This window comes from Sprattus sprattus (genome assembly GCF_963457725.1).
Source record: "Sprattus sprattus genome assembly, chromosome: 1".
Classification (NCBI taxonomy): domain Eukaryota; kingdom Metazoa; phylum Chordata; class Actinopteri; order Clupeiformes; family Clupeidae; genus Sprattus; species Sprattus sprattus.
In genome coordinates this window covers 453,292-480,791 of record NC_137920.1, presented here as the reverse complement: position 1 = coordinate 480,791, position 27,500 = coordinate 453,292, and the positions used below count along the sequence as shown (strand labels likewise).

Genomic DNA, 27,500 nt, shown 5'->3' with positions numbered 1-27,500 from the left:
CGACTTCAGTAGTCTGTGATGGTTGACAGACAGGATGAAGGTCATGGAGGCTGTGACGAACCGCTTTGGGTTCATCTGCTCTGCCCATTTTGTCGGCATATTGTGTGCAGGCTGTGTTCACTCTCTCTTCCAGGTGCCAGTGATCAACCACCTGGGGGGCGTGTCCCTGAGCTTTAAAGAAACCAGCACTACCTGGATTCGGGAGAGGTCGAGAGCACGGGAGCATGAGAGAAAGATAGCAACCTGTTGACTGCATACTGCGAGAGCAGACTTTTGGACAGTAGTCCGTGATGGTTGACGGACAGGATGAAGGTCGTGAAGGCAAACTTATTAGCTTCAGCTCCCAGCTCTGTGACGATGAACCAAACTTCCTCCAAGCTTCTCTTCATCACACACTGTGGACCAAGTCACACAGATAAACTGTCTATGAAGATGAGTCCAAGTTCTCGCTGTTACCAGTGTCTATTGTGAATATCTGACTTTTTTTAACCTCTCTAAAGCGTTTTATTCCTGCCTCCTACAAAATCCAACTTGCCCGATGAAAACAAACTACTTCCGCGGGAAACATACAAAGGCATCATGGTAACTGTAGTTACTTCAAGCACATATAAATCAATGAAAGAAAAGCACTAACAAAATGTATCATTTTCTTAAAGGACCTTACATGGTGTATATAATATTATTATAATGGAATTGGATAGGGGTTTGGTCCCAATGAACAGGATGCCCTTACTTTAGCTCTTCTGTTAAAAAGTGAAAACAGACAAAACTACTAACGTTTGAAAGAAAATAATTATGAAGTTGAAGTGGCACAAAAAAAAAAAAATATCGAATAGACGTAAAGATGTTGCATACAAACTGGCCAAGTAATTATATATATCATATCATATATTAAAAATATTAGAACAAGCAAAACAGAGGTATCTTGTTGGCCTTCTACAGAATAATTTATACGTCAGATAACCTGCTGGGCTGTATGGCTATCTCTACCAAAATGATGGCTCGAAGACTGATGTTATAAAAACGTTTTCGTTTATTAAACTGTATGAAGAACATTACCTTTTTATATTAACATGTATGTATATATGATTCATTTGTAGAATTTCCAAACAAGACCTAAATGTACAATAGTCCTCACAGATAAGAAGTGAGAGGATAACATATCAGACAGCCAAAGTACACCGTAAGAGCTTGCCATCTCTTTTAGTATAGTAGCAAACCTAAAACCATCCATAGAAAACGAACTCACTTTTCAGCAGGCAACCTATACATCTCTAAACATCCGGGTCACAGGTCACATTAACAAAATAAAAGTCTTTCATTTTAACGAAATACAATTCTTAGGGCCTGATTTACTAACAGGATTGCGCCCATTTCTGGCGTAAAATAGCGATCGTAAACATAAAACGGTATTTACTAAGCGGGCGCAGTGCATATTAACGCCTGTGGGTGTGAACAGACGGCACGGGAACGTGGGTGGAAACCTGGGTGGAACGTGGGCATGGAGCGCAATTTAATGGGAGGAGAGAAGGTAAGTGCGCCTAATGATGTATTGCGTGGTATTTACTAAAACTGCCTGTCGAGCGCACGTCTCAATTTGCAGGATAATTCTCCGCCTCCTAAACGCACATCTTAACCAGGAAGCGCATTTTCCATTGAGTCTGAAAACGTTGATATTGCACCAGCTATAAGAGCAAGGCGATGATATATACAGAGACAGCGCACAGAAATATTTTTTTCAACTCGTATAACACTTTTTTCAGTTAAGCGATCCACAAATCATTAGACAGTACAGGTTAACCAGCCACGCAATACTTCTGAACCAGATCAGAGACATCGAAGCCTCCAACAGGAGATCACATTCCATTCCATCAGTTGTTAAACTCAGGACAACATTACAAATTTTGGAATCGGATCATTTCAAACAGTTATAGCATCAGCAGTTGTCATATCTCAGCCTTCACTCAGCCAAATATTCACCCATGTACTTGACGCATTGCTACGGTGCGCTGGTCAATACATTTCCCCACTGCCATAACTGAAATTAGATACATCAAACAGGACTTTTTTTGAAATCGCAAACTTTCTGAACGTAATTGGAACCATTGCTTGCACCCACATGCAAACAGTCCCACCTTCAATCCACGAACACGTTTACCGAAACAGAAAGCACACATATTCAATGAATGTCCAGGTCATATGTGATGCCAACATGACCATTACTTACGTGGTAGTGGTCTGTCCATGACAGTTTTATCTTCCGGAATAGTGCCATCTATTCATGATTGAGCAACGGTGATTTTGGAGAGGCCTGACTACTTGGTAAATGTATTTGTTTCAGTGGGGATATATTGTAGTGAACCCATGTCCCAGAACGTATTAATCTCGCCATGTACACACCTATATTGTTATAATAGACAGCTTATGCATTAATGCCACCAATAGCATATTATTTATAATCGTGTTCTTTTAAACAACAATATAACCCATTGAATCAGGTTCAATGATTGAGCAAACGTGAACCAATATATCTATCTCCTCTCCGCTGAACCTTAGTTTTTTCTTCCTCGAATCTCCATGGTGGGCAGTAACTTGCAGGCAATTTCTCCCATCTTTTAACGGTGCGCTAAATAATGATTGCCCAGGATCTGGCTTGATAAATATCACGGAAAATGCGGGGAAACACCGTGCGTTAATGTGCGCCTGGCAAAGGCGCAAATTAAGCTGCGTTCGCAAATCAATGTTAGTAAATCAGGTCCTTTAAAGGGTGGAGTAAGCAAACAGTGCCCAACGAAGATGTGGTTTGATAAATACCACGGAAAATGCGCAAAAACCCTGTGCGTTAATTTGCGAACGCAGATTAATCAGCGCTCGCATATAAGTAAATCAGGCCCTTAGTATCTAATATTAAAGGTTCTTTGTACTACATTTGACATACAAAAAACATACAATTTTACACTGGATAAACAGGGTCATCTACAAGGAGTCTGAAGTAAGTTGAGAGGTGAACCCTTTATTTACACAAACAGAGGGGAGCCAGTTCATTAAGTGTGTGAAACAATCATTCAGTGCATAATTTTTAGACCTCCAAGTCTACTAAATGAACCTGCTTAAAAGTCCAATGAACAATTTAGAGCGCATGAGCAAAGTCTCTGCTGCTGATACTGTGTGTGGGGTCGTCTTCTTGCTCAATCTGTGTCGTCCTTATCTGGTTTCCTTCCTCCATCATCCATGTTTGAATGTTCATGAATGACTATTCCATCAGTAAAGATCAGTGTCCATCAGCATGTAGACAGATGGCTCTTATATTTTGGGTGTACCTTTCTCCCTTTTTCACCTGGAACATGAAACTTTCCCTTGGCCTTGCTTGGGCTGTTTTACCTGCTGCTAGAGGAGGCTGCTGCTGCTGGACTCTCCCTTCTGAGGGTTCGACCTTTCACCCTAGATGACAAACTATTATTAATATGTTGAGCCGTATCATCCTTCATTCATCAAAGGGAGCCACAGACTTACCTCACTAAGCATCAAAAGGTGACACAAACAAACACCTCTGGTGTAGCGTGTTAACACTCATTCTAGTGGCTCCACTTTTCAACACACAGCTCTGTTGTAGTGTGTTAACACTCACTCTAGTGTCTCCAGTTTGCAGTGGGGATTCTTGAGGAGGTCTGAGAGATGATGAACTCCTCTATCATGAATCACATTGAGACCCAGGTCCAGCTGCTTCAAACTGCAGGAAGTTGATCTGGCAGCTGACGCTAAAGCAGCACAGCTCTTCTCTGTGAGTAAACAACTATACAGCCTGGGAGAAACAGTGACACATCTGATTATTACACACCCACACACACACCTCTAACTCACTTTAGTGTCTCCAGTTTGCAGAGGGGATTCAACACACACACACACAGCTCTGTTGTTGTGTGCTAACACTCACCCTAATATCTCCAGTTTGCAGTGGGGATTCTTGAGGAGCTCAGAGAGATGCAGAACTCCTGCATCATGGATTTTATTGTATCCCAGGTCCAGCTGCTTCAAACTGAAGGTGGTTGATCTGAAAGCTGATGCTAAAGCAGCACAGCTCACTTCTGTGAGGGAACAACGTTCCAGACTGGGAGAAACATAATGACACATCTGATTATTAAACTCGCACACACACCACTACATATACAACACACACACACACACACACACACACACACACACACACACACAAACACACACAGTTCTGTTGTACTGTGTTAACACTCACTGCAGGTCCTCCAGTTTCCAGTGGGGATTCTTGAGGATGTCTGAGAGATGCTGAACTCCTGCATCATGAATATCATTGCCTCCCAGGTCCAGTTGCTTCAAACTGCAGGAGGTTGATCTGGCAGCTGATGCTAAAAAAGCACAGCTCTTCTCTGTGAGGGAGCATTTATACAGCCTGGAAGAAACATAATGACACATCTGATTATTATACACAAACACACACAAATCTCAACCACCCACACACAACACACAAACACACACACACACACCTCTACCTATACAACACACACACACACAATAGTACCAAAAATTTCCCATGATAATGGTGGTCCATTTTATGCATGTCAATACGACACCTGTGCATGTGACAGCTGATACAAGTGTATGCTAGCTATCAATAACTGTTGATGGAAAGCTAGCTAGAAATGATGTTATTAGCTGGTAAGTCAGCTTACCATTGCAGCCCACTAAGGAGCAGAAGCTTGGCTTGCTACTAACCGTTAGACGAAGTATCCACTTCATACTCCTCAACCAATTAATGAATTCCAGGATCCTAAACTTTTAGGGTTTAGAGGCTACCTCCTGCATGTGACTGGTGTGTGGTTGTGTATCAATTCCAGTTAATCTAGTCATGTTCAATTCATTCCAGAAATGTTGTAAATTTATAAGATGCAATGTGTAAATAACAGTGGGAAAAGTCTGATGTGATATGTTTTAATTTCAGGATGTAAGGCAACAATGGGTCATTTGTTTAGACTTTCGCTTTGTCACAACACACAGACACTGACAGACCTCAACACAGACAGCTCTACCTACTCAACACACAGCTCTGTTGTAGTTTGTTAAAATATACTCTATTGCCTATAGTTTGCAATGGGTATTCAATACACACAGCTCTGTTGTTGGGTGTTAACACTCACTTTAGTGTTTCCAGTTCACAGTTGGGATTATTGAGGAGGTCTGAGAGGTGCTGAACTCCGGAATCCAAAATATTATTGTATCCCAGGTCCAGCTGCTTCAAACTGCAGGAGGTTGATATGGCAGCTGATGCTAAAGTAGCACAGCTCTCCTTTGTGAGGGAACACTCCTCCAGCCTTGGGGAAACATAATGACACATCTGATTATTACACTCACTCACCTCTACCTATGCAACACACACACACACACTGCTCTGTTGTAGTATGTTAACACTCACACTAGTTTCATGGTAGTTTGCTGGAACAGAGTGATACTCCCTGCTCTTCTTATCTCTATAAACAGACACTGCCTGTGACTGCTGTTCACTCTTTGTGTTTCTGATCCATCTGCAGAAGACTAATATACTAATTACTAATAACTAATTAAAAGACTAATCTTGCATTGGATTGGTTATTATTAGATTTCCAGCACATCTGTTTGTGTACTGAATCTCTTGTGACGGCGTCTACCTGCCCCATTGCGTGAATTCCCTGCACTCCTAACCTGTGGTGGTTAATTGGTGGTAATAACTATCCATTTGGCAATACCAAATCGGCTTACTAGCCAGAGCTAACATTGCGCACCGCTGTCGTTAGCTGAGCTCCGCTCCACCTGCAAGAGGTGGTGGCAGCCCAGTTTTCAGAAAAAAAATGGGAAACCAGCACGGAAGAAAAGAGGAAGAGACTTAAAGACTTGGGTGAGGAAGATGTCAAAAAAATAGAGGAGAACAGACATGAAATAAACACCAAACAGAGGACTGCTTGGGCTACATGTCCGCCCCCTCTCCCACCGTTCATTATTATGTTATTGCTATTACTACGTTACTGGTGTTGTAGTCGGTCCACACTGCTGGCAAGGGACGCGCTACGCTCCTTTTTCCAACGCTCATAGGAACGCAGTTACAATTCCGTAGGGGAATTACTTGCGTATGGTCAACACCAATAGCCCTTTGGTAATCAGGGTCCTCATTAGCCCAGTGGGTAAGTCGCCAGCGACCCGGGCTCGCATCCCGCCTCCGGTGCACTGACAATATTTGTCGGTAAGGGCAGCAGTTCCTGCCTACCTCTCCCGACATCTGCTCTGCACCGTGTAATTCATTGTGTGTGGCCATCCACCCTCTCCTGGTGGAGGTAGTGCTCTTGCTCGGTGTGGTTTGTAGTCTGGCCTGCAAATATTTTGTCAGTGAAGGCAGCGGTTCCTGCCACCCTCTCCTGGTGGAGGTAGTGCTCTCGCTCCCGCTCCCCGCTCCCAGCGTGTGGTTTGTAGTTTGGCCTGCAAATATTTTGTCTCTGAAGGCAGCGGTTCCTGCCTCCCTCTCCTGGCATCTATTCTGCACCGATTAACCGTTTAACCCATTGAGTGTGGCCATTCCCCTCTCCTGGTGAAGGTAGACTCTCGCTCCCCGCTCCCAACATAGGTGTGGTTTGTGACTGTTGGCCTGTTAATATTTGTCGGTGAAGGCAGCGGTTCCTGCTGCCCTCTCCCGGCACCTTGCCTATTCTGATTGTCCCCATTATATTGGGACTACTATCCCTTACTGAGGCTTGCTACTGTCTCTCTCAGTTGATTGGCTGGGGCGGAGCTGCTGTTGGGTCTCATGGAGTCACCTGAACAGCTCACCCCCGCCCAAGCGATGCAGCCAAGCTCTGCTGATCTGACGTTGGGCTTCCACTTCTAGGAAGCAGGCAAGGCCCATATTTGCCTCTAGAAGGGGCCAACGGACAGTGGAGGTTGATTCTATGAGGTCCCTCCGCCTGGCCTGCCTTGGCAGGAGCAGCGCAGAGATGCCAGGCGTCTCCAGGCATGCTCCTACGGCCGAGCCAGAGGAAGATGTGCTTTCCATGGCAGCATCAGCCTCTGAGTTTACAGAGTATGGGACGGATTGGACCCAATCATAGCTGCCCTAATCGTCTCGCCTGATGAGGCCGAGTGCGAGATGTCCTCGTCCCGAGTCTCGGGCTATCGTCAGAACATTGTGTAGGAATGGATGATGGATTCATAGATTGATTCATAGAACCGTAGTTACATACATAATTTTCGTTTTAAATGGGCTTCATGGGCTAGCCTATCTTTTGAGTGTAGTACCTTTTAAAGAGGCTTAGTGGTGTATTCTATTCCAGCTAATTGGTCTACACCTGCAGACAGAGGGTCTTGCTAATTAAATTAATTATGTGAATTATTAACACCATTTAATTCGATGTGCTTGCAACCTCTGGATGGATTGAAAGAAACAGCAGCTAACATTTTGATCAGTGGTAGCCTCCCGCTGGTTTTTTACATGCCACATAGCTGACCTTAGTATCTCCAACTTGCACTGTGGATCTCTTAGTCCTTCACAGAGCAGATCCACTCCTTGGTCCTGCAGGAGAGGATTATCACCCATGTCCAGCTCTCTCAGATGGGAAGGTGTCCCTTGCAGCACTGATGCCATCATTTCACAGCTTGCTTTGGAGAGGTGACACTCCTTTAGCCTGTTCAAAAACATTATGTATTTATAATATATGTATACTCAGTTGATTGTATTCAGCACTGACATTGATTTAGCCTGTTCAAAAAACATTATGTATGTATGTTATAATATATGTATACTAATTCGATTCAATTTAGCATTGACATTGATTTGGCCTGTTTAAAAATGAGGATTTACCCATCTAACATTGTCAGGTCCCCGCGGAGCCTTGCTCCGGCCACGCCCCCTTCAGCTCACTCACTCTTCTCAACCTGCACGTTCACTGTCTTGTTTCCTTGTATGTATCCCTCGTGTTACGTGTTTCTTCATTTGTGTTTGTTTACCTTTGTATCTTCGTGTCTTGTCTCCTCACGCCCTCCCCTTGTCTAGTCATTGTACTTCCTGCTTTTCACCATGTGCTTTCCTGTGTTTGTTTGTGTTTGCCATGTGCCCTCGTGTTGTTGTCTGTTTCTCCACCCCTCACCTGTTCCCAATTATCACCGGGTCTTATTGTGTCCTGTTAGTTCCCCTCGTTTAGTCCTCCTGTGTCTTATTGTCTTCCCTGCCTTGATTGTCATCACCTGTCACAGTCCCCTCTTATACCCCACTCACAATACACTCGGTGTCGGTTATTGTTTGGTGTCGCACATCACAGCTTGCCACACGTGCCACTCTTCTTGCTAACCGTAGGAGTTTCTATCTTCGCCTGTTCTCTTCTAGTTAATGCTCTGTTCTGTTTGTGTCACGTTTTGTTTAGTACTGTCCGAGTTAGACTCGTGTTTTGTTTACCCTCCTGGCTTTTTTAAGTTTCCCTCTTTTCTCTCAGAGCTTGGCGCTTTGTTTTGTTTTCCGAGTGCCTTCTTTTCGGCAGTGCTGTGAGCCTGCGCCCCTCCTGGGCTGGACTATTCCCGAGGAACGAACGCCCCCTGTATTGCCGTTCGGTATCCCTGTTTGTTTGTGCTGTCAATCCATTTGCAAAATAAACACCCCTTTTCCCCCAACATGCCGTGGTTCCCGTGTGGTTCCGTGACAAACATGGGGCATCTGGTGTTATTGTGTGCATTTAAAAGCCCCACAATTTTTTGTTTTACTGACAAAATCAAATATATTCAGTTTGAAACTAAGACCACATACACATAGCCGGGTATTTACAGAAGCGAATATTTCTGCCCCTCCGTTTTCAAAAATAAACGTTGTACACACAAGGTCGTTTTCAAAAAAGTTTCTGTTTACATGAACCAGCATATACGCCCTCAAGTGAGATCATAAATATGACAAACCTGTAGGTTTGTATAAGTAGGCTAATCCATTAAATTGTCTATGAGTCCTCCTAAATATTTAAGTGTATTTAAACTGGGCTACTACAACAGGTAGACCAGATGGAATGGAAAACTAGTTGTCAACTGGTTGAAGTGCGGGGGATGCCATTGTTAAAGCCAATAGTCACACACTGGGAAAGGGTTGAGATTCCGTTAGGCTATAGGGTTGAAAGAATGCAATCCTGCGTTTGCCCTAACGTATAAATGAGCTCTACCTTAACAGCATCCATTATCAGTAAGCAAACTAACTGTAAACATAGGACGCTCACATGACAAGATGCATTTTAAGTCGCATACTGTGACGTTTGAGAAACTAAAACTCTGTTTGTCCCAGTGCACACGCAAACACAGTTTTCAGACATCTCCACTTTGGCCGGAGTTTTTAGAAATGAACGTTTTCCGTGATAAAACCTCTGTTTTTGTGTAAATATAAGGCCAAACCACATGAAAATATCTTTGTTTTCCCACTGTGTAAACGGGGTCTAAAAAAAAAACAATTTGCAGATACATATATATAAGTTTCTATATTTACCCCGGTTAGTCTGCTGTTACCTCGTCAACCAAAAGCTCTAATTCTAATTTTAACTCATGGTGGCAGAGAAACGCAGGCTCCTTCTTCCCTATTTTATCGGGGGCGTTTACACTGATGGGCGCAGATGATGCAACAAGCCACTTGTTTGATAAATAGTATGCAAAATACTGTGCGCTATTTGCGGTTTTGGAGAAAGCGCTGATTGTGCTGCTGTTGCAACGTTAGTAAAATGAGTTAGTAAATCTCTCTCAACCAGTATGTCAGAATACATTTCCAAAATGGTCCCAAGTTGTATCATTGTTGTTAACAAGGTTTTACACCCAGAACCCACCCTAAACTGTACTCACCCAACTCTCCTAGAGACTTTCACTACAGGAAGCATTCTGCAGAGCCCTTCGTTTGATCTCAGGTATTTCCTCAGATCAAACTCATCAAAGTCTTCAGCTAACATCAGCAGCAGATAAGCCAATGCTGAACACTGGGCTGGAGTCAGGTTCTTCGCCTCATCTGCTGAGTTTCTGTGTCTGGGTAAAATATAAGAAAAACACTATTTTCATCATATTTCTGACACTTAAGAATCCTGCTGTTGGACTCTGATTAAAAAAAGTTAATTTCTCAATTTACAATTTACTCTCTAGTTCCAAAATGAACTTCAGAACAATATGCCAATCCAAATGACAAGAATGAGCAAGTGCTTTTTTACTACACATTAAATCCACTCTGGAGATTGTAGTGGACTTTACTAACATATTGGAGTTGGCCTTTTCACAACACATTAAATCTACTCTTGAGATGATAGTGGGCACTAACATATTAGAGTTGGACTTTTCACTACACATTAAATCCACACTGGAGATTGTAGTGGGCGCTAACATATTGGAGCTGTCATCATATACTGTAAAGTGAGCTTGTCCAAGTTTATAAACTATGTTTCCATGGCAACAGTGAGCTTGTCCAAGTTCATGAATAGTGTTTACATAGCAAAGTTGTCAGCTTAAGTGGGCCATGTGCTTTGCCGCTGTGAACTGTGCAGGGCTGTTGCCAATTCAACACAAAAGCTCAAATTGCTTGTCAAAAACTATTTAACAATTTAAAATATTCAGATCAGCCTCTCTCATCTTTACCAAATAAACATCTCCTTTGCCAAAGCATCAAAACACATGTACAGATTTTCATTGGTATGGTTGGCTCTGAATATGTGAATTAAAACATTCAAATGAATATGCCCCTATGTTACCTGATCCACATATACTTCACACTGTACTAGGAACCTGAAAAAGGCAACGGGCTGGGCCGGGTCCTAACAAATATTTAGGAATCATACGCTGGCTCAGGTCGGGGCTGGACACACCGGTAGGGAAGTCAAAGTGTCTGCTTCACATGATGCAAAAGTTCATTTTTGAGAATAAAATAAATCACATTTAGGATAACAGCCTTCTTCCTGTGTGCAGGAATTAGTTTAATTCCTAGCTGTGACAAAGCGATTAAAGGCGGCAAACTGGCATGATGGAAGAAGTTAAAAAGAAACTGTCATCTGGAAACTTTAAAACAATGCAAAACAAAGGAAAATCTACTGTATGAAGATATTTCTGCTTATTAGTCCAATCAGTTTAATAAAGGATATTCATAAAAAGCGTAAGACCATGTGGCCGCTGGAAAGACAGCTGAAAGGAGGAAATAGACCCCACCTGTCAGCAGGATCCAATACTAGTTAGTATTTTGGAGACAACCATAAATTGCTACCAATAGAACACAAGAGGAAATACCACTAGATTCTGCGAAAGTGGGGCAGAAGGAGACTCACAGACGGATAACTCTGGGTTAGGAACGTAACGTAAACGTAAAAGGAAAGTAAAAGACTACGAGGAAGACATGCACATCATCGTCATCCGAGAAAACGCTTCAGGTCTGACACTGCGGCTGGAGGAACGTAACATCTTCAAAGGGCCTGAAAATACATTAAGGAAGAAAGAAATGCTTGAAGGAGGGACAACAGGGACCTCGCATTGAATCGCACTTCTTGAGAAGTCAATCAAGTCAGTCGAATGAAGTTCAGCGACCGGAACCTGACCAAAGTTCGCAGGACATCAGCCCCCCTGAAGAAGGAAACTCAAGCACAGTGGCGGAGGTGAAGGAATGTATGAAGCCCATCCAGCCAAAACCAGCAATCGAGAGGAAGATCAGTGGAAACAAACCCCAGGTGAAATGACCTGGAGCCTCAGAGAAGAAACAATGGGAGACAATTAACTGTTCAGTTGACCAGTGTCCTACAAAGCATGAGTGTCACAGAGTGAAAGACTCGTCTACTCATAGGGAACAGAACGGTATGGAGTAGGGAGCAAGCAAGCCAAGCAACCAGCACTAGAGAACAAGTCCAGACGACAGCAGGAGATTGATCAACTCATTTGGGAGCGTAGGCAACTCAAGAAGCAGTGGAGGAAAGCTTCTGATGCCGAGAAGGAGGGCATCAACATCCTACAGGGAAACATCAGAAGCCGACTCACCACTCTGAGACGAGCCGAGAACTTGAAAAAGAAAGAAAGAAGAAAGAAAGAACGCGCATTATCACGGTCTTCAAGGACCCCTTCAAGTTGGTGAAAACACTATTCACCAAAGAGAAGGGAGGAAACCTTAAAACATCAAGGCAGGATTTGGAAACCTACTTGAAAACAATGTATGCGGATGACCAGAGGCACAAGCAGTCAGCTATGTCATCGGGCATTCCACTAATCGAAGAACCTGAACATGAAATGGACATCAAACCTCCCAAATGGAAGGAGGTGGAACATGCAGTGAAGAGGGCGAGTGCTTCATCAGCCCCAGGGCCAAATCGTACCGAGTCTATAAGAATGCTCCAGATGTTCTTCGGTTTCTGTGGAGACTAATGAGAGAGGCCTGGGAGAAGGGAATCGTGCCTAAAGCATTGCGCAAGGCAGTAAGAGTTCTGATTCCGAAAGAGAAGGAGTCCACGGATATCAGCCGATTCCGCCCTTTCAGTCTGCTCAATGTAGAGGGTAAGATTTTCTTCAGCGTCATAGCTCAGAGGGTGTCCTGCTATCTGGAGAAACAACCTTGTGGATTCATCAGTCCAAAAAGCCGGCATCCCAAGGTTCTCTGGTTGCCTTGAACACACCAGTATGATTTGGCACCAAATTCAGTCTGCTAAGAAGGAGAATAGGGATCTCCATGTTGTTTTTCTTGACCTCGCTAATTAGTCCCCCACAGTTTCATCTGGGCATCCTTCTTCAGGATACCCGAGACCATTTAGCACCTTGTCAAGTCCTATTTTCAAGTTCTTCAGCTCTGTTTCACCACGCCAGACTTTACCACCACATGGCACCGCATGGAGATTGGCATAATGGCAGGATGTACCATCTCCCCATTGGCTTTCACCATGGCTATGAAATTCAAGAGCCTCCAAGTGGGCGGTGAGCGGCTAACGACTGGAACCCGACTACCACCCATTAAAGCCTATATGGATGACATGACAACCATGACAAACACAGTACCATCTACCAGGCACCTCCTAGGGAAGCTGCGACAGAACATAACAGAACATAACATCCAAATCAAGAAGCATCTCCATAGTTAAAGGCAAACTGGTAGAACAAAGGTTCTTCATCGACCAAGTACCTATCCCATCGGTCGCTGAAAAGCCAATCAAAAGTCTCGGAAGATGGTATGACTCAAAACTCAAAGGGCCTGATTTACTAACATGAGACCGCTGCTTTATCTGCGCTCGCACATTAACGCACGGTGTTTTTGCGCATTTTCCTTGGTATTTATCAAACCAGATCGCGCTGGGCAATCTGTGTTTACTCCGCCCTATATAGGGCCTGATTTACTAACACTGCGACCGCTGCTTAAACTGCTGTCGCACATTAACGCACGGTGTTTTGTCTGTGGTATTTATTTAGCAAGAGAAAATGAAGGTTCAGCGAGGTGGAGATATTGGTTCACGTTCGCTCAATCACTGAACCTGATTCAATGTGTGCGCTGCTATATTGTTGTTCTGCCCGCCATCACCTACAGCGAGATGTTTAAAAGAACACGATTATAAAGAACATGCTATTGGTAGCATTAATGCATTAACTGTTTATTATAACAATATAGATGTGTACATGGCGAGATTAATAATTTCTACACGGGACATGGGTTCACTACAATATATATGGACGTGGGTGCAATCAATGGTTCCGATTACGTTCGGAAAGTTTGCGATTTCAAAAAAAGTCCTGTTTGATGTCTCTAATTTCAGCTATGGCAGCGGGGAAATGTATTGACCAGTGCGCCGTAGCAATGCGTCGAGCACCTGGGTGAATATTTGGCTGAGTGAAGGCTGAGATATACCAACTTCAGATGCTATAACTGGTTGAAATTATCCGGAGGCCAATATTTGCAAATTAGTTTTAACAACTGATGGAATGGAATGTGATCGCTGGGTGGAGGGTTCGATGTCTCTCTGATCTGGTCCAGTAATTGAAGTATTGCGTGGCTGGTTAACCTGTACCGTCTAATGATTTGTGGTTCGCTTAACTGAAAATGTGTTATACGAGTTGAAAAAAATATTTCTGTGCGCTGTCTCTGTCTTCTTTCTTCGCCTTGCTCTTATAACTGCTGCCATATCAACGTTTACAGACTCAATGGAAATGCGCTTCCTGGTTAAGACGTGCTTTTATGAGGCGGAGAATTAGCCCGCAAATCAGGGACGTGCGCTCGCCAGGCAGTTTAGTAAATACCACGCAATACAACATTAGGCGCACTCCTCCCATTAAATAGCGCTTTACGCCCACGTTACCATCCACGTTTTGTGCCATCCCACCTGTTGGCAGGTACACACCCCCAAAGCGTTAATATGCGACTCTACTCAAATGCGCCCCCTTAGTAAATACCGTTTTATGTTTACGACCGCTATTTTACGCCAGAAATGGGCCGCAATCCTGTTAGTAAATCAGGCCCAAAGACTCTAAGCAGGCACATGAACTCATGCAAGAACTCACCAAAGGCCTGGATGTCATTGACAAATCCATGCTGCCTGGCAAGCTGAAACTCTGCTGCCTGCGGACTGCTACCTCGCCTTATGTGGCCTCCAACTATGAATGACATCACTCTCACAAGAGTTGAACAGATGGAGAGGATGATCAGCTCTCGTCTCAGAAAGTGGTTAGGGCGATGCCTAAGTAGTGTATTCCTGTATGGTCAGGGGCTACTCCAGCTGCCCCTCTCTTGCCTCACTGAGGAATTCAAATGCACCAAAGTGAGACTAGAGATGACCCTGTCAGAATCAAAAGACACTGTTATCCGAGCTACAGCCCCAGCCCTGGCAACAGGAAGGAAGTGGCCTTTAAAGAACGCGGTACAGAAGGCAAAATCTGCTCTCCACCACAGTGACATCATGGGCCAAGTGCAACATGGAAGAAGTGGCTTGGGGCTAGGTGATAAGCTACCTTGCTGGACCAAAGCGTGAGCGGAGGGGGTGTTTAACACCAGCTACACTCAGACACATCCTTGTTGGGTGTAAAGTGAGCCTCTCCCAAGGACGGTACACCTGGAGCCACAACCAGGTACTCAAGGGCCTGGCAGCAACTCTGGAAAGCAAGAGAACCAACTCAGCCAACCCAGTCGCGATTCGTTCGAGAAAGTACAGAGGAAATTTCCACCAAGAGCAAGGTTAGGTGAACTGGAGGCAGCCAGAGACTGGCAGATGCTGGTGGATGTGGGCCAATGACTCACAGTTCCACCAGAGATCGTCATCACTTTGTGGAGCTTACAGTCCCTTGTGAGGATACGGTACAGGACACCTTTGAAAGGAAGAAACTGCGATACTCTGATCTTGCAGCAGAGGCATAACAGCAGGGCTGGAGAGCAAAGGTCTGCCCAGCAGAAGTTGGATGTCAGGGCTTTGTGGCAACGTCAACTGTGAGGCTGATGAAGGACCTGGGCATCAGTGGACATGTCTTACGCCAGGCCATTAAGGAGCTCTCCAGGCTGGCAGAGCGGAGTAGCCAGTGAATTTGGCTGAAAAGGAAAGACCCTAGCTGGTCTCCGAAATAGGTAGGCTGGACAGATGCAGATGCAGAGGGGGGTGCTTCTGGGACGCCAGAATGCACTGCTGAGCCTACTGGAGACGTTGAGGGGTTAAATCAGCGAAACGTTGGTGAAAGTAGGACCCCATTTGACAATCCCTGTGAAGTGTCTGTCCAGCTGTCTCGACATAACAGTGCTCAAGTCTTCCAATGTTTAGGTATGCGGCCTGGCTTAGGGAGTAGGGTTTTAACATCATATCCTGTGTTTTCGAAATCATGTATATGTGTAGGTAAACCAATAAAACATTTCTTATTTCAGTTTGCAGACAGTTTTAAATAATCTTACTTAATTAACAATTAAAGAATACATTGTATTGTCATATTTATCTGAAATATGTCCATGACATCAGTGTTTCTAGCAACATACTCTAGTAGTTAAGATAGTTGTTATTTTTCATCAACTGTAAAATGTACTTAATTACCTGTTGATCTCTTCAACCAGTGAGTTGTCCCCTAACTCATTCAAACAGTGGAAGAGGTTGATGGTCCTTTCTTGTGAATTATCCTCCCTGATCTTCTCTTTGATGTATTGAACTGTTTTCTTGATGCTCTCTTCTCTGGTAGCTAACTGTGGCAGCACCACATTCAGGGGGGATCGGATTTTGGGCTCCAACATTGGAGCCAGGCCGAGGAGGAAACGGACAAAAAGATCCAAATGTCCATTCTGGCTCTGTAGGGCCTTTTCCACAGCGAATCTGTAAAGGTCAAACCTTGAGTATGTCAGCCAGCTGATCTTCTCATTCCAGGTCTTTAGAAAGGGATTTGACCCATGAACTCCTTCATGAAGAACATAAAGGGCTGCCAAGAATTCCTGTACACTGAGGTGTATAAAGCTAAAAATGCTCTCTCCAGTTGTAGCACTCTCCACGTTGAAGATCTGTGTGCACACTCCAGACTTCAGAGCTCCAGATTTGACATCAATATCACACTTTTTCAAGTCTTTCTCATAGAAGATCAGAGTGCCTTTCTCCAGATGTTTGAATGCCAGTTTCCCAAGTTTAACAAGGAGCTGGCCTTTTTTCTTCGCACTGATCTTCTTCCCCGTCAAATATTTGTCATTGATTCTGCTTATCTGAAAAACACTGAAACATGCGTACATTTCCGTCAAAGTTTTGGCTGGTTCTTCTTTGCTCTGATTTTCCAGCACTTCTTCGAACACGCTGGCTACTATATGGCAGAACACTGGTATGTGACACATGATGTGAAGGCTTCTATTCTTGTTGACATGTTCAATGACTATTTTGGCCTTCTCTTCATTCTTTATGTTGTTCTGAAAGTATTCATCTTTCTGGGGGTCATTGAAACCTCGCACCTCTGTCACCAAGTTGAAACACTCAGATGGGATGAGACTGGCTGATGCTGGTCTGGTTGTGACCCAGATGAGTGCAGAGGGCAGTAGCATACCCTTAATGAGACTTGTTATGAGAATGTCCAAAGACGATTCTTCTTCAGGCTCAGAGATACACTCTTCAAAATCGAACTTGAGTCTGCTTTCATCCAAACCATCAAAGACAAACAGAATTTTGCATCCACTAAATTGGACGAAGTTTTTTAAATCTTTGAGATCAGGGTAGAATAACTGAAGAAGATCAAAAAGGCTGTAGTTTCTTGTCTTCCTCAAGTTTAACTCCCGAAAGAGAAGAAGAAAAACAAATTCTATGTCTAGATTTGTTTTTTCCTCAACCCAGTCCATGACAAACTTCTGCACTGCAACAGATTTCCCCACACCAGCAATTCCCAAAGTCAAAACTTTTGTGGCAGACCCGTCTGTGAACATTTTATCCAACATGACTTTTGGACCTTCAGAGCTTGATCCCTTTCCAATCTGTCGCATGTTAATTGTAGACACTTCATGTGTATTGTTGACTCCACCTGTGCGGCCCTCTACAATGTAAAGCTCAGTGTAGATATCTTGTACTTTGTAATCTCCAGACTCTTTATGTAGGATAGAAAACCTTTTTTTCATGTGCTTCCGAAGCTTCAGTTTTAATGATGCCTTTGATAAAACATTATGTGCTGCATCACATTCTTAAAAAGAAAGAAAGTGAGATGTAACATGGTGAAATATCATATAACATTGAATAAAAAAATGTTTAGCAAGGTTTAGCAAAATTTCTTCTTCACTCCACAGACAGTGGTTTCTGGGACAAATCTGGTAGTCATAAAAATATTCTCATCAGTTATTTATTTTCTCATCTGGGTTTTGGTGATCCATACAATTCATGGTTGCAGACTTGATGGTATTTGCCACTGCTAGTTCCATTATTGGCAGCTCAGCTCATATACCCATAGGCATGTCAATTTTATATTTAGTTCAAGAGGAATACGTATAAACTTTTTTGGTTATTTATTATGTGTATGTATACATACTGTATATGGTGTGTACAGCATTATAGAAAATTATATACTAGAAAATGAATGTAAATAAACCCGTTTGTGCTCTTTTTTTTCACCCCTAACCAATAAGAATCGGTAAGAGAATTGATAAGGAAGCGAATCGATAAGGCAGAGTATCGTTAAAATCTTATCATTTTCATCCCTATAAACAATTACGTTTCACATTTATAGTCATGATCGGCATCGTGATGTCATAAAAAAATTAAAACACTACACAAAAACTGCAATTATAAGTGTATGAATAAATAAGCACTAAACTCAATAGCGTTGATATAGCCATAGTTAAATAAAATGGAAAAATCCTCATTTTGCAACAGTACCTCAACCTCTGCACCGTTGAAGTAAGGTCTGCGTTTACTGAACCAGTGCTCGCTTTCCACTTTGTCATGATTTTAGTCTGAAGTTGCTTTCTCATTGCCTGTGGAGTCTGTGGATTGTGCACACGTCCCTTCAGTTGCATGCCCTTATAAGGCGCTGCAAGTGCATTTCTGTATGAAAATTCAGTTGCACAAGAACGCTCATTTAATTTTAGAATCAGTGAACAGGTTCCGACTCTCGGATTTAAGAACACATTCATGTATCCGGCTGAGAGCTTTTCTTAGGTTGGTCTTTCGAAGTCCGTAAGAAAATATTTAAGAAGACACTAAAGAAAATGGACCTCATTCTCGAACATATTCTTAAGTGTCTTATTAAATATCTTCTTACAAACTTCATCTTCACTCTGGGCTCTTATAAGCACCTTGAGACAATTGTATTGTTCTGGTGCTATATAAACAAAATTGTATTGATTTAAGCCGCCAAAGTGTTCTAAGCTGTGCACTGATACTTAAATTGAACGTGCATCCTCGTCAGAGCCGGTTCAGACCTCCATAGGGCCCTAGGCAAAATTCTGCCAAGGGGCCCTCCTAACTGAACCCCCAAAATGTTCACAAAAAACACAAAGACCTAAAAATCTTTAAAAGGCAGCCTATTTACAATCAACAGTTAATTTACCAGCTCCCATGCTAACATGAAAACACACACATTGGTTGTAACTTTCAAATCTTCAATGGTCCAGTAAAAAATATGCCAAGGTTCTCAGAAGCAACTATTTGTTATAGAAAGACTACAAACTCTGAATCACTTGTGTTGGAATTAAAACCATTTTATTTAGCAGATCCATATTGTCCGTTTTCTGTTGAAGTGGTTGCTAGGCAAACAAATTGAGTCGTGAGAAGACTTGAGCTTAACAAAACGGTCATGTTTTTGATTTACAATGACCGTGTCTTTATAAAATGAAAGGAGAGTAAAATGCCATAATAAACAACGTACTAACCTCGAAACATCAAACCAATACGTCAAGCAACAGTTTGATATTTCTCGGTATGATCTCACTCTATTAATAAGTGTTTATTATTGTCATAATATTTCACGAAATAAATCGTATCTGCGTCTATATTTGCCTGTGGGCTATCCAAGCAAACAAACTTCAATCTTAGTCAATATGTATCCATTACTTTCCATTTTGTTAAGTGCAATTGTAACTATACAAGGCTACAACTAAAATTATAGAAGCTAGCAAGACGCACACAGAGACCGGGGATCCCCAAGGGCTCACCGCCCTGTTGATGTAGGTCTAACACGGACTGTCCCTCCCTCTCTCCCACCAGGAGAGGAGAGTTAAAGGCTTTACCTGACTGCTGGTCCCGCAGTTCATTTTCAAGTTCCTTCCTCTTCCTTGTTTCATTCCCCGAGGGATAGCGCCGCTTCATCTTTCTACACTGATGATGCAATGATGCGCATGGCTATCTGACGTCCGCGGCGGACAGTTACGTTGTCACGTTTTTTTTTTTTCCCACGGGGCCTTTATTAAATAATACATTTGCGGGGCCCTAAGCAACGTGCGTAGTGTGCGTGTTGAAAGAACCGGTACTGATTCTCGTGCACCTGAATTTGCATACATAAAGGCTCAGCCAGATACTTATAAGGGCATGCAACTAAAGACATGTGTGTATAATCCACAGATTCCACAGGCAACACAAAAGCAAAGACTGATCAAAATCATGTCAAAGTGGAAAGCCAGCACCGGCCCAGGTAACTTCACCGGTGCAGAGGTGGAGTTATGTTGCAGAATGTAGATGTGTTCATTCTGTTCCACTATGGCTATATCCAAGCAAATGAGTTTTAATGCTTATTTATGTATTCACAGCCACATCCGTAATGAAGAAGAGTCTGCATATATGCAGGGAGTTAAACAGCTGGCCCTGTGGTGCAATTGCAACAACCTGGAGCTGAACATGCTCAAAACTGTGGAGATGACTGTGGACTTCAGGAGGAGCCCCCCCCCCCTCCCACTACACTGCAGTCATCGAGTCTGTTTCTCTGCAGTTCCATCACTGTCTGGTTTGGATCGGCCACCAAACTGGATAGGAATAGACTCCAACAGACAGTTAGGTCTGCAGAAAAGATTATCCGTGCAGACCTGCTCACCATCAAAGAAGAGAGGCAAGCGAGCCGGTATCCTGTGCAGATCTCGGACGAGATACTGCAATCCCCACTGCCAAGCATTCTACTTGCGAATGTTCAATCCCTGGGCAAGATACACCCATGGACGAACTTCCAGCAAGACATTGCAAACTGTTGTGAACTGGTTCTCCGAAACCTGGCTGGATCCTGTTGTGCCTGACTTGGCCGTCTCTCTTTTTTGGCAGAACCTCCGAGTCAGGTAAAAGCAGGGGTAGAGGGGTATGCTTGATGGTTAACTCTTGCTTGGGCTCAGATGCTGCTGCACTTTTCAGCACACTGCTCACCAGAGGCTAAAATAGCAGTGATGATCAGCCTGCCATCTCTCTACCTGACGACCTCAACACTTTTTACAAAAGGTTGGAGGCAACCAACACCATTCCTTCCGCGAGTCCGAGGGCAGAGACAACTGCTCCTGTCCCTGACTGTGGCTGACGCGAGAACTCCAAAGGGTGAAACCCCAGATGTCATCTGGGCCCCGATGGAGTTCCAGGCCTTGTCCTCATGGAGTGCGCTGACCAGTTAGCGGAGGTATTCACCTCCAAATTTAATCTCTCACTACATCTGTCCGAAGTCCACACCTGCTTCAAGCAGGCCACCATCATCCCCATACCAAAGAAAACTTCAGTCACCTGTTTAAATAACTGCCGCCCTGTAGCACTGACCTCCACTAACATGAAGTGCTTCGAGTGGCTGCTCAGAACCCACATCTACCCTTCCGAACACCCTGGACCTCTTTCAGTTTGCATACCGCTCAAACAGATCTACAGATGATGCCATTACCCTAACAACCCACACCACCCTCTCCCACCTGGAAAAGGGCAACACATATGTGAGGATGCTGTTTATGGATTACAGCTCAGCATTCAGCACTATTGTGTCTGCCAAGCTCATACCTAAATTAGGAGCCTGGGTCTTAAAACACCCCTGTGCAACTCGATCCTGGACTTTCTGATGAGTAGATCCCCGGTGGTGAGAATGGGCAACCACATCTCCTCTTCACTGACCCTGAGTACCGGGGCCCTACAGGGCTGCGTACTCAGTCCCCTCCTGTACTCACTGTACACACAGGACTGTGTGGCAACACACAGTTCCAATATCATCCTGAAGTTTGCAGATGACATCCTGGGTCCCATCCTGGGTCTTTTACGCTTAAGAACATAAAACTCTGCTCCCAGTGCACTCGCAAACACAAAAACTGAGTTTTCAGAAATCTCCACTTTGGCCAAGTTTTTAGAAATGATCGTTTTCCGTGATAAAACCTTTTTATTTAAGGACATCACCATGCCTCGTGACCATAAATGTGAAACTTAATTGTTAATGATACAAAATGTCTCGTATTAATTATTATTAAGATTATTGGGCCTCATTCTCGACCTTTTTCTGCAATTCTTCAGAAATGTTTCTTACACGACTTCGCAAAAACAACGTAAGAGAAACGCTTCCGCTGCATTCCCGCACGCTTGAAAATGTGTTCATAAGCAGCCGAAGTCTTCTCAGCTGGGTTCCTTCCGATTAGCTTCTTAGATTGATGCGCGTTCTCGTGAAAGTGGATTTGCATACATACACGCCCTGCCAGCTCCTTATTAGGAGACGCAATTTTAGAAACGTGTGCTGTCGCAATCTCCCGAATCCACCCCGTAACAGGTGTTAATTAATAAGGTGGAGATATTGTATAACGTTGAACGTCCGAAGTCCGTAAAACACATTTAAGTAGTCACTTTTTTTTTTAAATCGAAAAATAGGCACCATAGGTGTGAAGACCGGTTCCAAGTACGAGTATAAATCGAAGTCCGTCCTGTTCTTCGAAATGGCCACCATAGGAATGAAGACTGGCCACCAGTAGTAGTATAAATTGCAATAAATTCTTACCTTAGATCTTAGAGATTGAGCTTAGTGTTTATTTATTGATTCACTTACATTTGCAGTGTTCATGTCATTCACAATCAGTCTCTTAGCAGACGCGGCCTTTGTCCAAAGTGACGTACAAGGGAGAGAACAGTCAAGCTACGAGCCATATAGACCTAGTGTAACAATAAACACTACCTCGTATAATTATGACTATAAATGTGAAACGTAATTGTTAATGATACAAATATTCTCGTATTTATTATTATCATAATTATTTTAATCCGAGGATGTCTGTAGAGCTGTCGTGAACGCAATCACCAACAGGTTCTCACAAATTCAACCGTTAACCCTTTTACTGTAATACGGAGTTTTTTCAAATGTCCTTCCTCAACGCGATTCCTCAAATAACCACAAGATGGCCCGTGGAATCCCATTTGAGAAGATTCCGGTAGAGTTACGACTGCTATTTCGTGTTCTGAAAGTTGTCTGAAGTTCAGAAGAAAGCACAGAAGAAAAAACTAACGAGAATGCAAATGTTTTCATAAATGTTTCCGAAGTGGAGTTCCTTCTGAAATCCTTCGGAAAGTCTTCCCAACTGCTGTCGAGAATGAGGCCCATTGTTATGATTATTGTTATTAATATTATTATCGTTTAAATCCAAAGATTGTTAATTATACAAATATTCTCGTATTTATTATTATTATAATTATTTAAACCTGAGGATGTCTGTAGAATTGTCGTGAACGCAACCACCAACAATTTCTCACAAATTCATCCCTTGAGAATCTGGCCAATTTACGCCTGCTATTAGCGTTCTTAAAGCTTCCACAGAGCCGCCCCGTGGGGCAGTTGGTGGTATTTTTAGCAACTGCATTTAAAAGCTCCCCAAGTTTTTGTCCTACAGACCAGAAATAACACCGCGAGAAACCTTGAATTTTCTCCTTTTTGTCAAATAAACAATATGCGTTTTAAAACTAAGACATACATGACCACTTCTTAAGGAGAATAGAGCTGAAGTCTTGCAAATGTATCTCTCTGAGTGTGAATGCAAGCAGTAATTGCACACCCATTAGCAAATTACGGCTATTCAATAAAAGATAAATGTAAATCGGCGTTCGCTGTTGGGTTGTGACGTCGCCACAACTTCTTTGAAAATACCCTGTTTCACCTGTAAACAAGTTTACCTCATACATACAGCTGAACACGATGAGGGAAAACGTATCCAATTTGAGCTTCGCTACCAGGATCGCAGGATATTTGTGTTGAGTAGTGGTATTTGTTTGACTAGCTCTTGTAATGAATGCTGTTGATTTTAAAACATATTAATTACTTCAAGTCGCTAAGACTATTCTACAGTAAAAAACACATCATGCTCAGAGTTAATTTTATTAGGCTACATTGTTGTTTGGAGTTTGTTGTTTGCGCAGAATTTAATTTTAGGCTCCCGTGAACTAATTACGCACCCGTAAAGAACGTCATCCATGTTCACAAGCAATTGTATGACGAGACAATGGGGAGTGGCAATTGCAGGTACATTCAGACCTAACTCATTAATATTCATTGTGGTTTAGCTGAAGACAGTGTCACTTTCTAAATTATTTATAATTTGTATAGAAACCACTCTCACTTTCTGAATGCTAAAATGTGGAGATAATACCTATGTTTACAAGGTTCAGAGTAAAAAAGAAAACTTCCAAAATATTTACAATGTGTTTTTTTTTTTACAAAGTCTGAGCACCTCTGAAACTTGTTTTTTGTAAGATTATGTTTTGATTTCATTTTAATAAACAACTTGTTTTACTACATCCCTTTTACTCTAATTGTTTTATGGCTAATGTCTTCTAGAATATAATCATAAATGCCACTTTTGCCTCATTGTTTCAAGTTAATATATAATATAATAATATACAAAAATATCAGGCACGGCAGTCTAACTAACAGAGTCAAAAATACGCCTTAGTGTTTGACATGTTAAATCCTGTCCCTAGCTAAGAATGAAAAGAAAACTTTCTGGAATCGCAGAATTGTCCCGGAATCTTCGTAGGTGGAGTTAAGAAGAAATTCCTTCTTAACTTTACCCTAACTGTGTTCGCAAATGAGGTCCCATGTGTCCATTCTGTTAAATATTTACCTTTTCCTAGTTTACTCTTCAAGTCTGTGGCCAGCTGGTTCTGGCCCATGGTCGATAGGATGGTCAACATGATCTTGGGAGAGTCTTCCAAACAGTACCTTTGAATCATTTGTTCCACAATTTCATCAGTGACAGCCTCCTCCAGCTTCCCCCATGGTATTTTAGATATTTCCCTGAGATTAGTCTTGAACCTCCTGAGCTCGGCTTTAGACAGATCATCCAGTGTGTTCCGCATTAGTTGGGGGATTGGAGACATTCTGCCTATTGCACAAATGCACATCAGAGTCAGAAAATTGTAAAAGTATTTTGCTATACATTTTTATCTTAATTGGTTTATCGCATATGTTTGTATACATATTTATAAATGTTTCAAAAACGTGTGGAATCAATACTTTTTTTTAATTCCCTAGAAATTCCCTAGAGCAATCTGTCTGTAAAAGTATTCCAATAAATTGCCATAGATTTTCTTCTTAATTGGTTTATAGCGTATATTTGTAAACAATTTGAGTAATGAGTGATAATCTGTCATCTTACCAGCTATCATCTTGTTTTCTTGGTCTTCCCCAGTTGAGTGCGTCATATCATCCACCCTGATGGAGTGGAATAAAAGAGGTGTAATCAGGGCTCAAAATTAACCTTTTTGCTTACCAGATGAAAAAAATGACCAGCTAATCATATTTTTTACCAGCCAAAATTAAACCTGGCATTTCAGACCTGCTCTGACATTGTTTGACAAAAACAACCTTTGATTTTGATATCATTGTGAATCACTGTTAGAATGGACTAAACAAAAAATCAAACAATTTTGCCCAATTGGCTGGTGACAGCCGCACCTCGCGCCATATGTTGTACCCGAGATCCGTAGCCCTCCTTCATGATACAACATACGCTGTCTGAAGCCCAGTTTTTTAGATTTTGGGGTTTTTGGTATTTGTTTGGTAATGCGGGGTGGCTGGCTGACTGGCGTTGATGTAGGTGTTCCCGACAGGTAACCCGTTTCTTCTCTTACAAACTATAGAAAAACATTATTGAATTAACTTTTTAATGACCAAAATGTATCACATTCAAGAATTCCCTATTAAAATATACTTCAGATGAATTTAACCTCATAAGAAGCATTGCATTAGGCCTACAAAAAAACAATCTAAATCTAAATTAAGTTTTAAAGTAACACCTATATGTTAGATAAATATTGTCCAACTAACAATATAGCATACATATTCAAAAGCAAATTATAGCCATCAACCTATTCTGAACAAGTTGCCACAGAATGTTAGTTTAGTAGGTGTTACGTCCTACAATCCCATGGCTGGTCTGCACTGCGATGTAACTTTGAAAAGTAAAAAAAAAAAAAAAGAAATTGAAAAGTCTATCTGAAGAAGGCCTTATCAACTCAACAGAGCTAGAAAAGTAGCCAGTAGTCCCCTGACAAATACCACAACACCAACGAACCACAAACGTGCAGTCAGGGAAGGCAGAGCTTGTCATCATAAAAGTAAAAAAAATAATAATGATACCTGTTCCCAGCAGGTGGGGCTAGTGCATTTGTGCACTGGTGCGGGCCATCATTTTCCTGTGCTGTGTTTTTCCTGTGTTTTTATTAGGGGCCTTTGCGTCCTGCTTAGGACTACAACAGTTCTCCTCTGCAATAGCCGTATCTGCCACGCCCTATACTCCTGTTTGCAGCTGGTGGGGCTAGTGTGCGCCTACTAAGCGCATTTGTGCGCCAGTGTGGGCCACCACTGTGGTCCTCTGGCATACCCTATACCCCTGTTTGCAGCTGGAGGGGCTAGTGTGCGCCTGCTAAGCGCATTCGTGCGCTAGTGCGGGCCACCATAACACCTGGGTAGATTGCTGGAGGACGACTCTGGACATCAGCCTAGGCTTCTGATGGCTTCCCACTATTGCAGGATCTACAGGGCCTCCATGGGTTCCAGAGATGGGCACAGGGAGTGCCCCACGTACCTTGGAGCTGCCCACATGCTGGAGGACGTTGACAACCCCTGCAGTGCGGGGAGGAGCGACAGTGCCGGCCAACCAGGGGAGAGGGAGGCGGCACTTCCCTGACCAGCTGTCCCTCTCAAGCAGGCATGGGCATAAGCGCACGCACAAGCGTTCGCGTGACCTACGGCGGGACTCCCCCCACGGGCCTGCCCAGGATGAGGCACCCAGACCTACTTAGTGCCCTGCCTCAGCTACGGTGGCGGAGAGCGGTAGCACGGAGTCGCGCCAGATCCTCTCGGCTTTCCAGGCTCTGTCGCGGAGGATGGACAGGCTGGAAGGCCAAGCTCCATCATCTGCCTCCATGCCCCCTGGCCAGGAAGGTCCCCTCTCATCGAGGCCTGAGAGCTACGGTGAGGAGTAGGACCGGGGCGATGTAGACATGTTATCCCTCTACGCCCCCCACACGGCATTGGACGACACCACAGATCGGGGCAGCCTCGGGAGGTCTGCATTCCGGCTCTGCAGAGCCAGCTGACGACCCGGTTTGCTCCCTGTTGCCAGGGGTGCTGAGTGCTGCCAAGGTCCTGGGCCTTCGACCCTACCCCAGCTCCTGTTGGAGGTGTTTGGGAGGGTGTTTCCCGCCCTGACCCACGACCTTGTATACAGCGGAGGTCATCATGGGGTAAGTCGTTTCAGCGCCCCCAGTTTAATGTGGGCTGCCGCCAGCTGGCGACAGCCGGTAACCCAGTTGAGCTGACGCGTGACGTGGGTGACGCTATGGCCTCTGTGGTACAGTGCCGCAGACAGGTTTGGCTGGCACAAACCTCCCTGCCGGAAGCCATGAAGCAGGAGCTGCGCAGCCTTCCTGTGACACCAGGGCATGTCTTCCACCCAGGATCCCAAGAGGTGCTTGACCTCGCTGAGTGCACTGCAGCATCAGGGGAAGCTGTCCAGCGTACTGAGCTCGAGATTTCACCGAATCCCCTCCTCAGATATTGATTGGGGGCTTGTCCACTACTCCTGACTACTGTCACGAGTAAAATTCAGTTTTTTTCGTGTGTATAGAGTCTAGCCTAATTCGTCG

At 43.4% G+C, this 27,500-nt stretch overlaps 2 protein-coding genes across 2 annotated transcripts in view; both read right to left on the bottom strand.

Annotated features, from left to right (window-relative positions):
- Positions 1–188: 188 nt before the first annotated feature.
- On the bottom strand, positions 189–25,052 carry LOC308368235 (NLR family CARD domain-containing protein 3-like; the record flags this gene model as incomplete). The annotated part of the gene is made up of 11 exons (XM_080842364.1): positions 189–395; positions 3,514–3,517; positions 3,629–3,802; positions 3,935–4,108; positions 4,250–4,423; positions 5,169–5,342; positions 7,500–7,676; positions 9,853–10,029; positions 16,014–17,619; positions 24,473–24,733; positions 25,007–25,052. 11 exons carry the CDS (start codon positions 25,050–25,052, stop codon positions 189–191), a joined length of 3,174 nt encoding a protein of 1,057 aa, XP_080698490.1.
- A 2,039-nt stretch (positions 25,053–27,091) lies between these two features.
- LOC308368150 (uncharacterized protein) overlaps positions 27,092–27,500 on the bottom strand; it is a gene marked incomplete at both ends in the record, with an annotated part of 41,120 nt that continues 40,711 nt past the window's right edge. The window contains one exon of the mRNA XM_080842242.1: positions 27,092–27,344. Coding sequence (XP_080698368.1) covers positions 27,092–27,344 — 253 coding nt within the window. The remainder of the gene's footprint in view (positions 27,345–27,500) is intronic.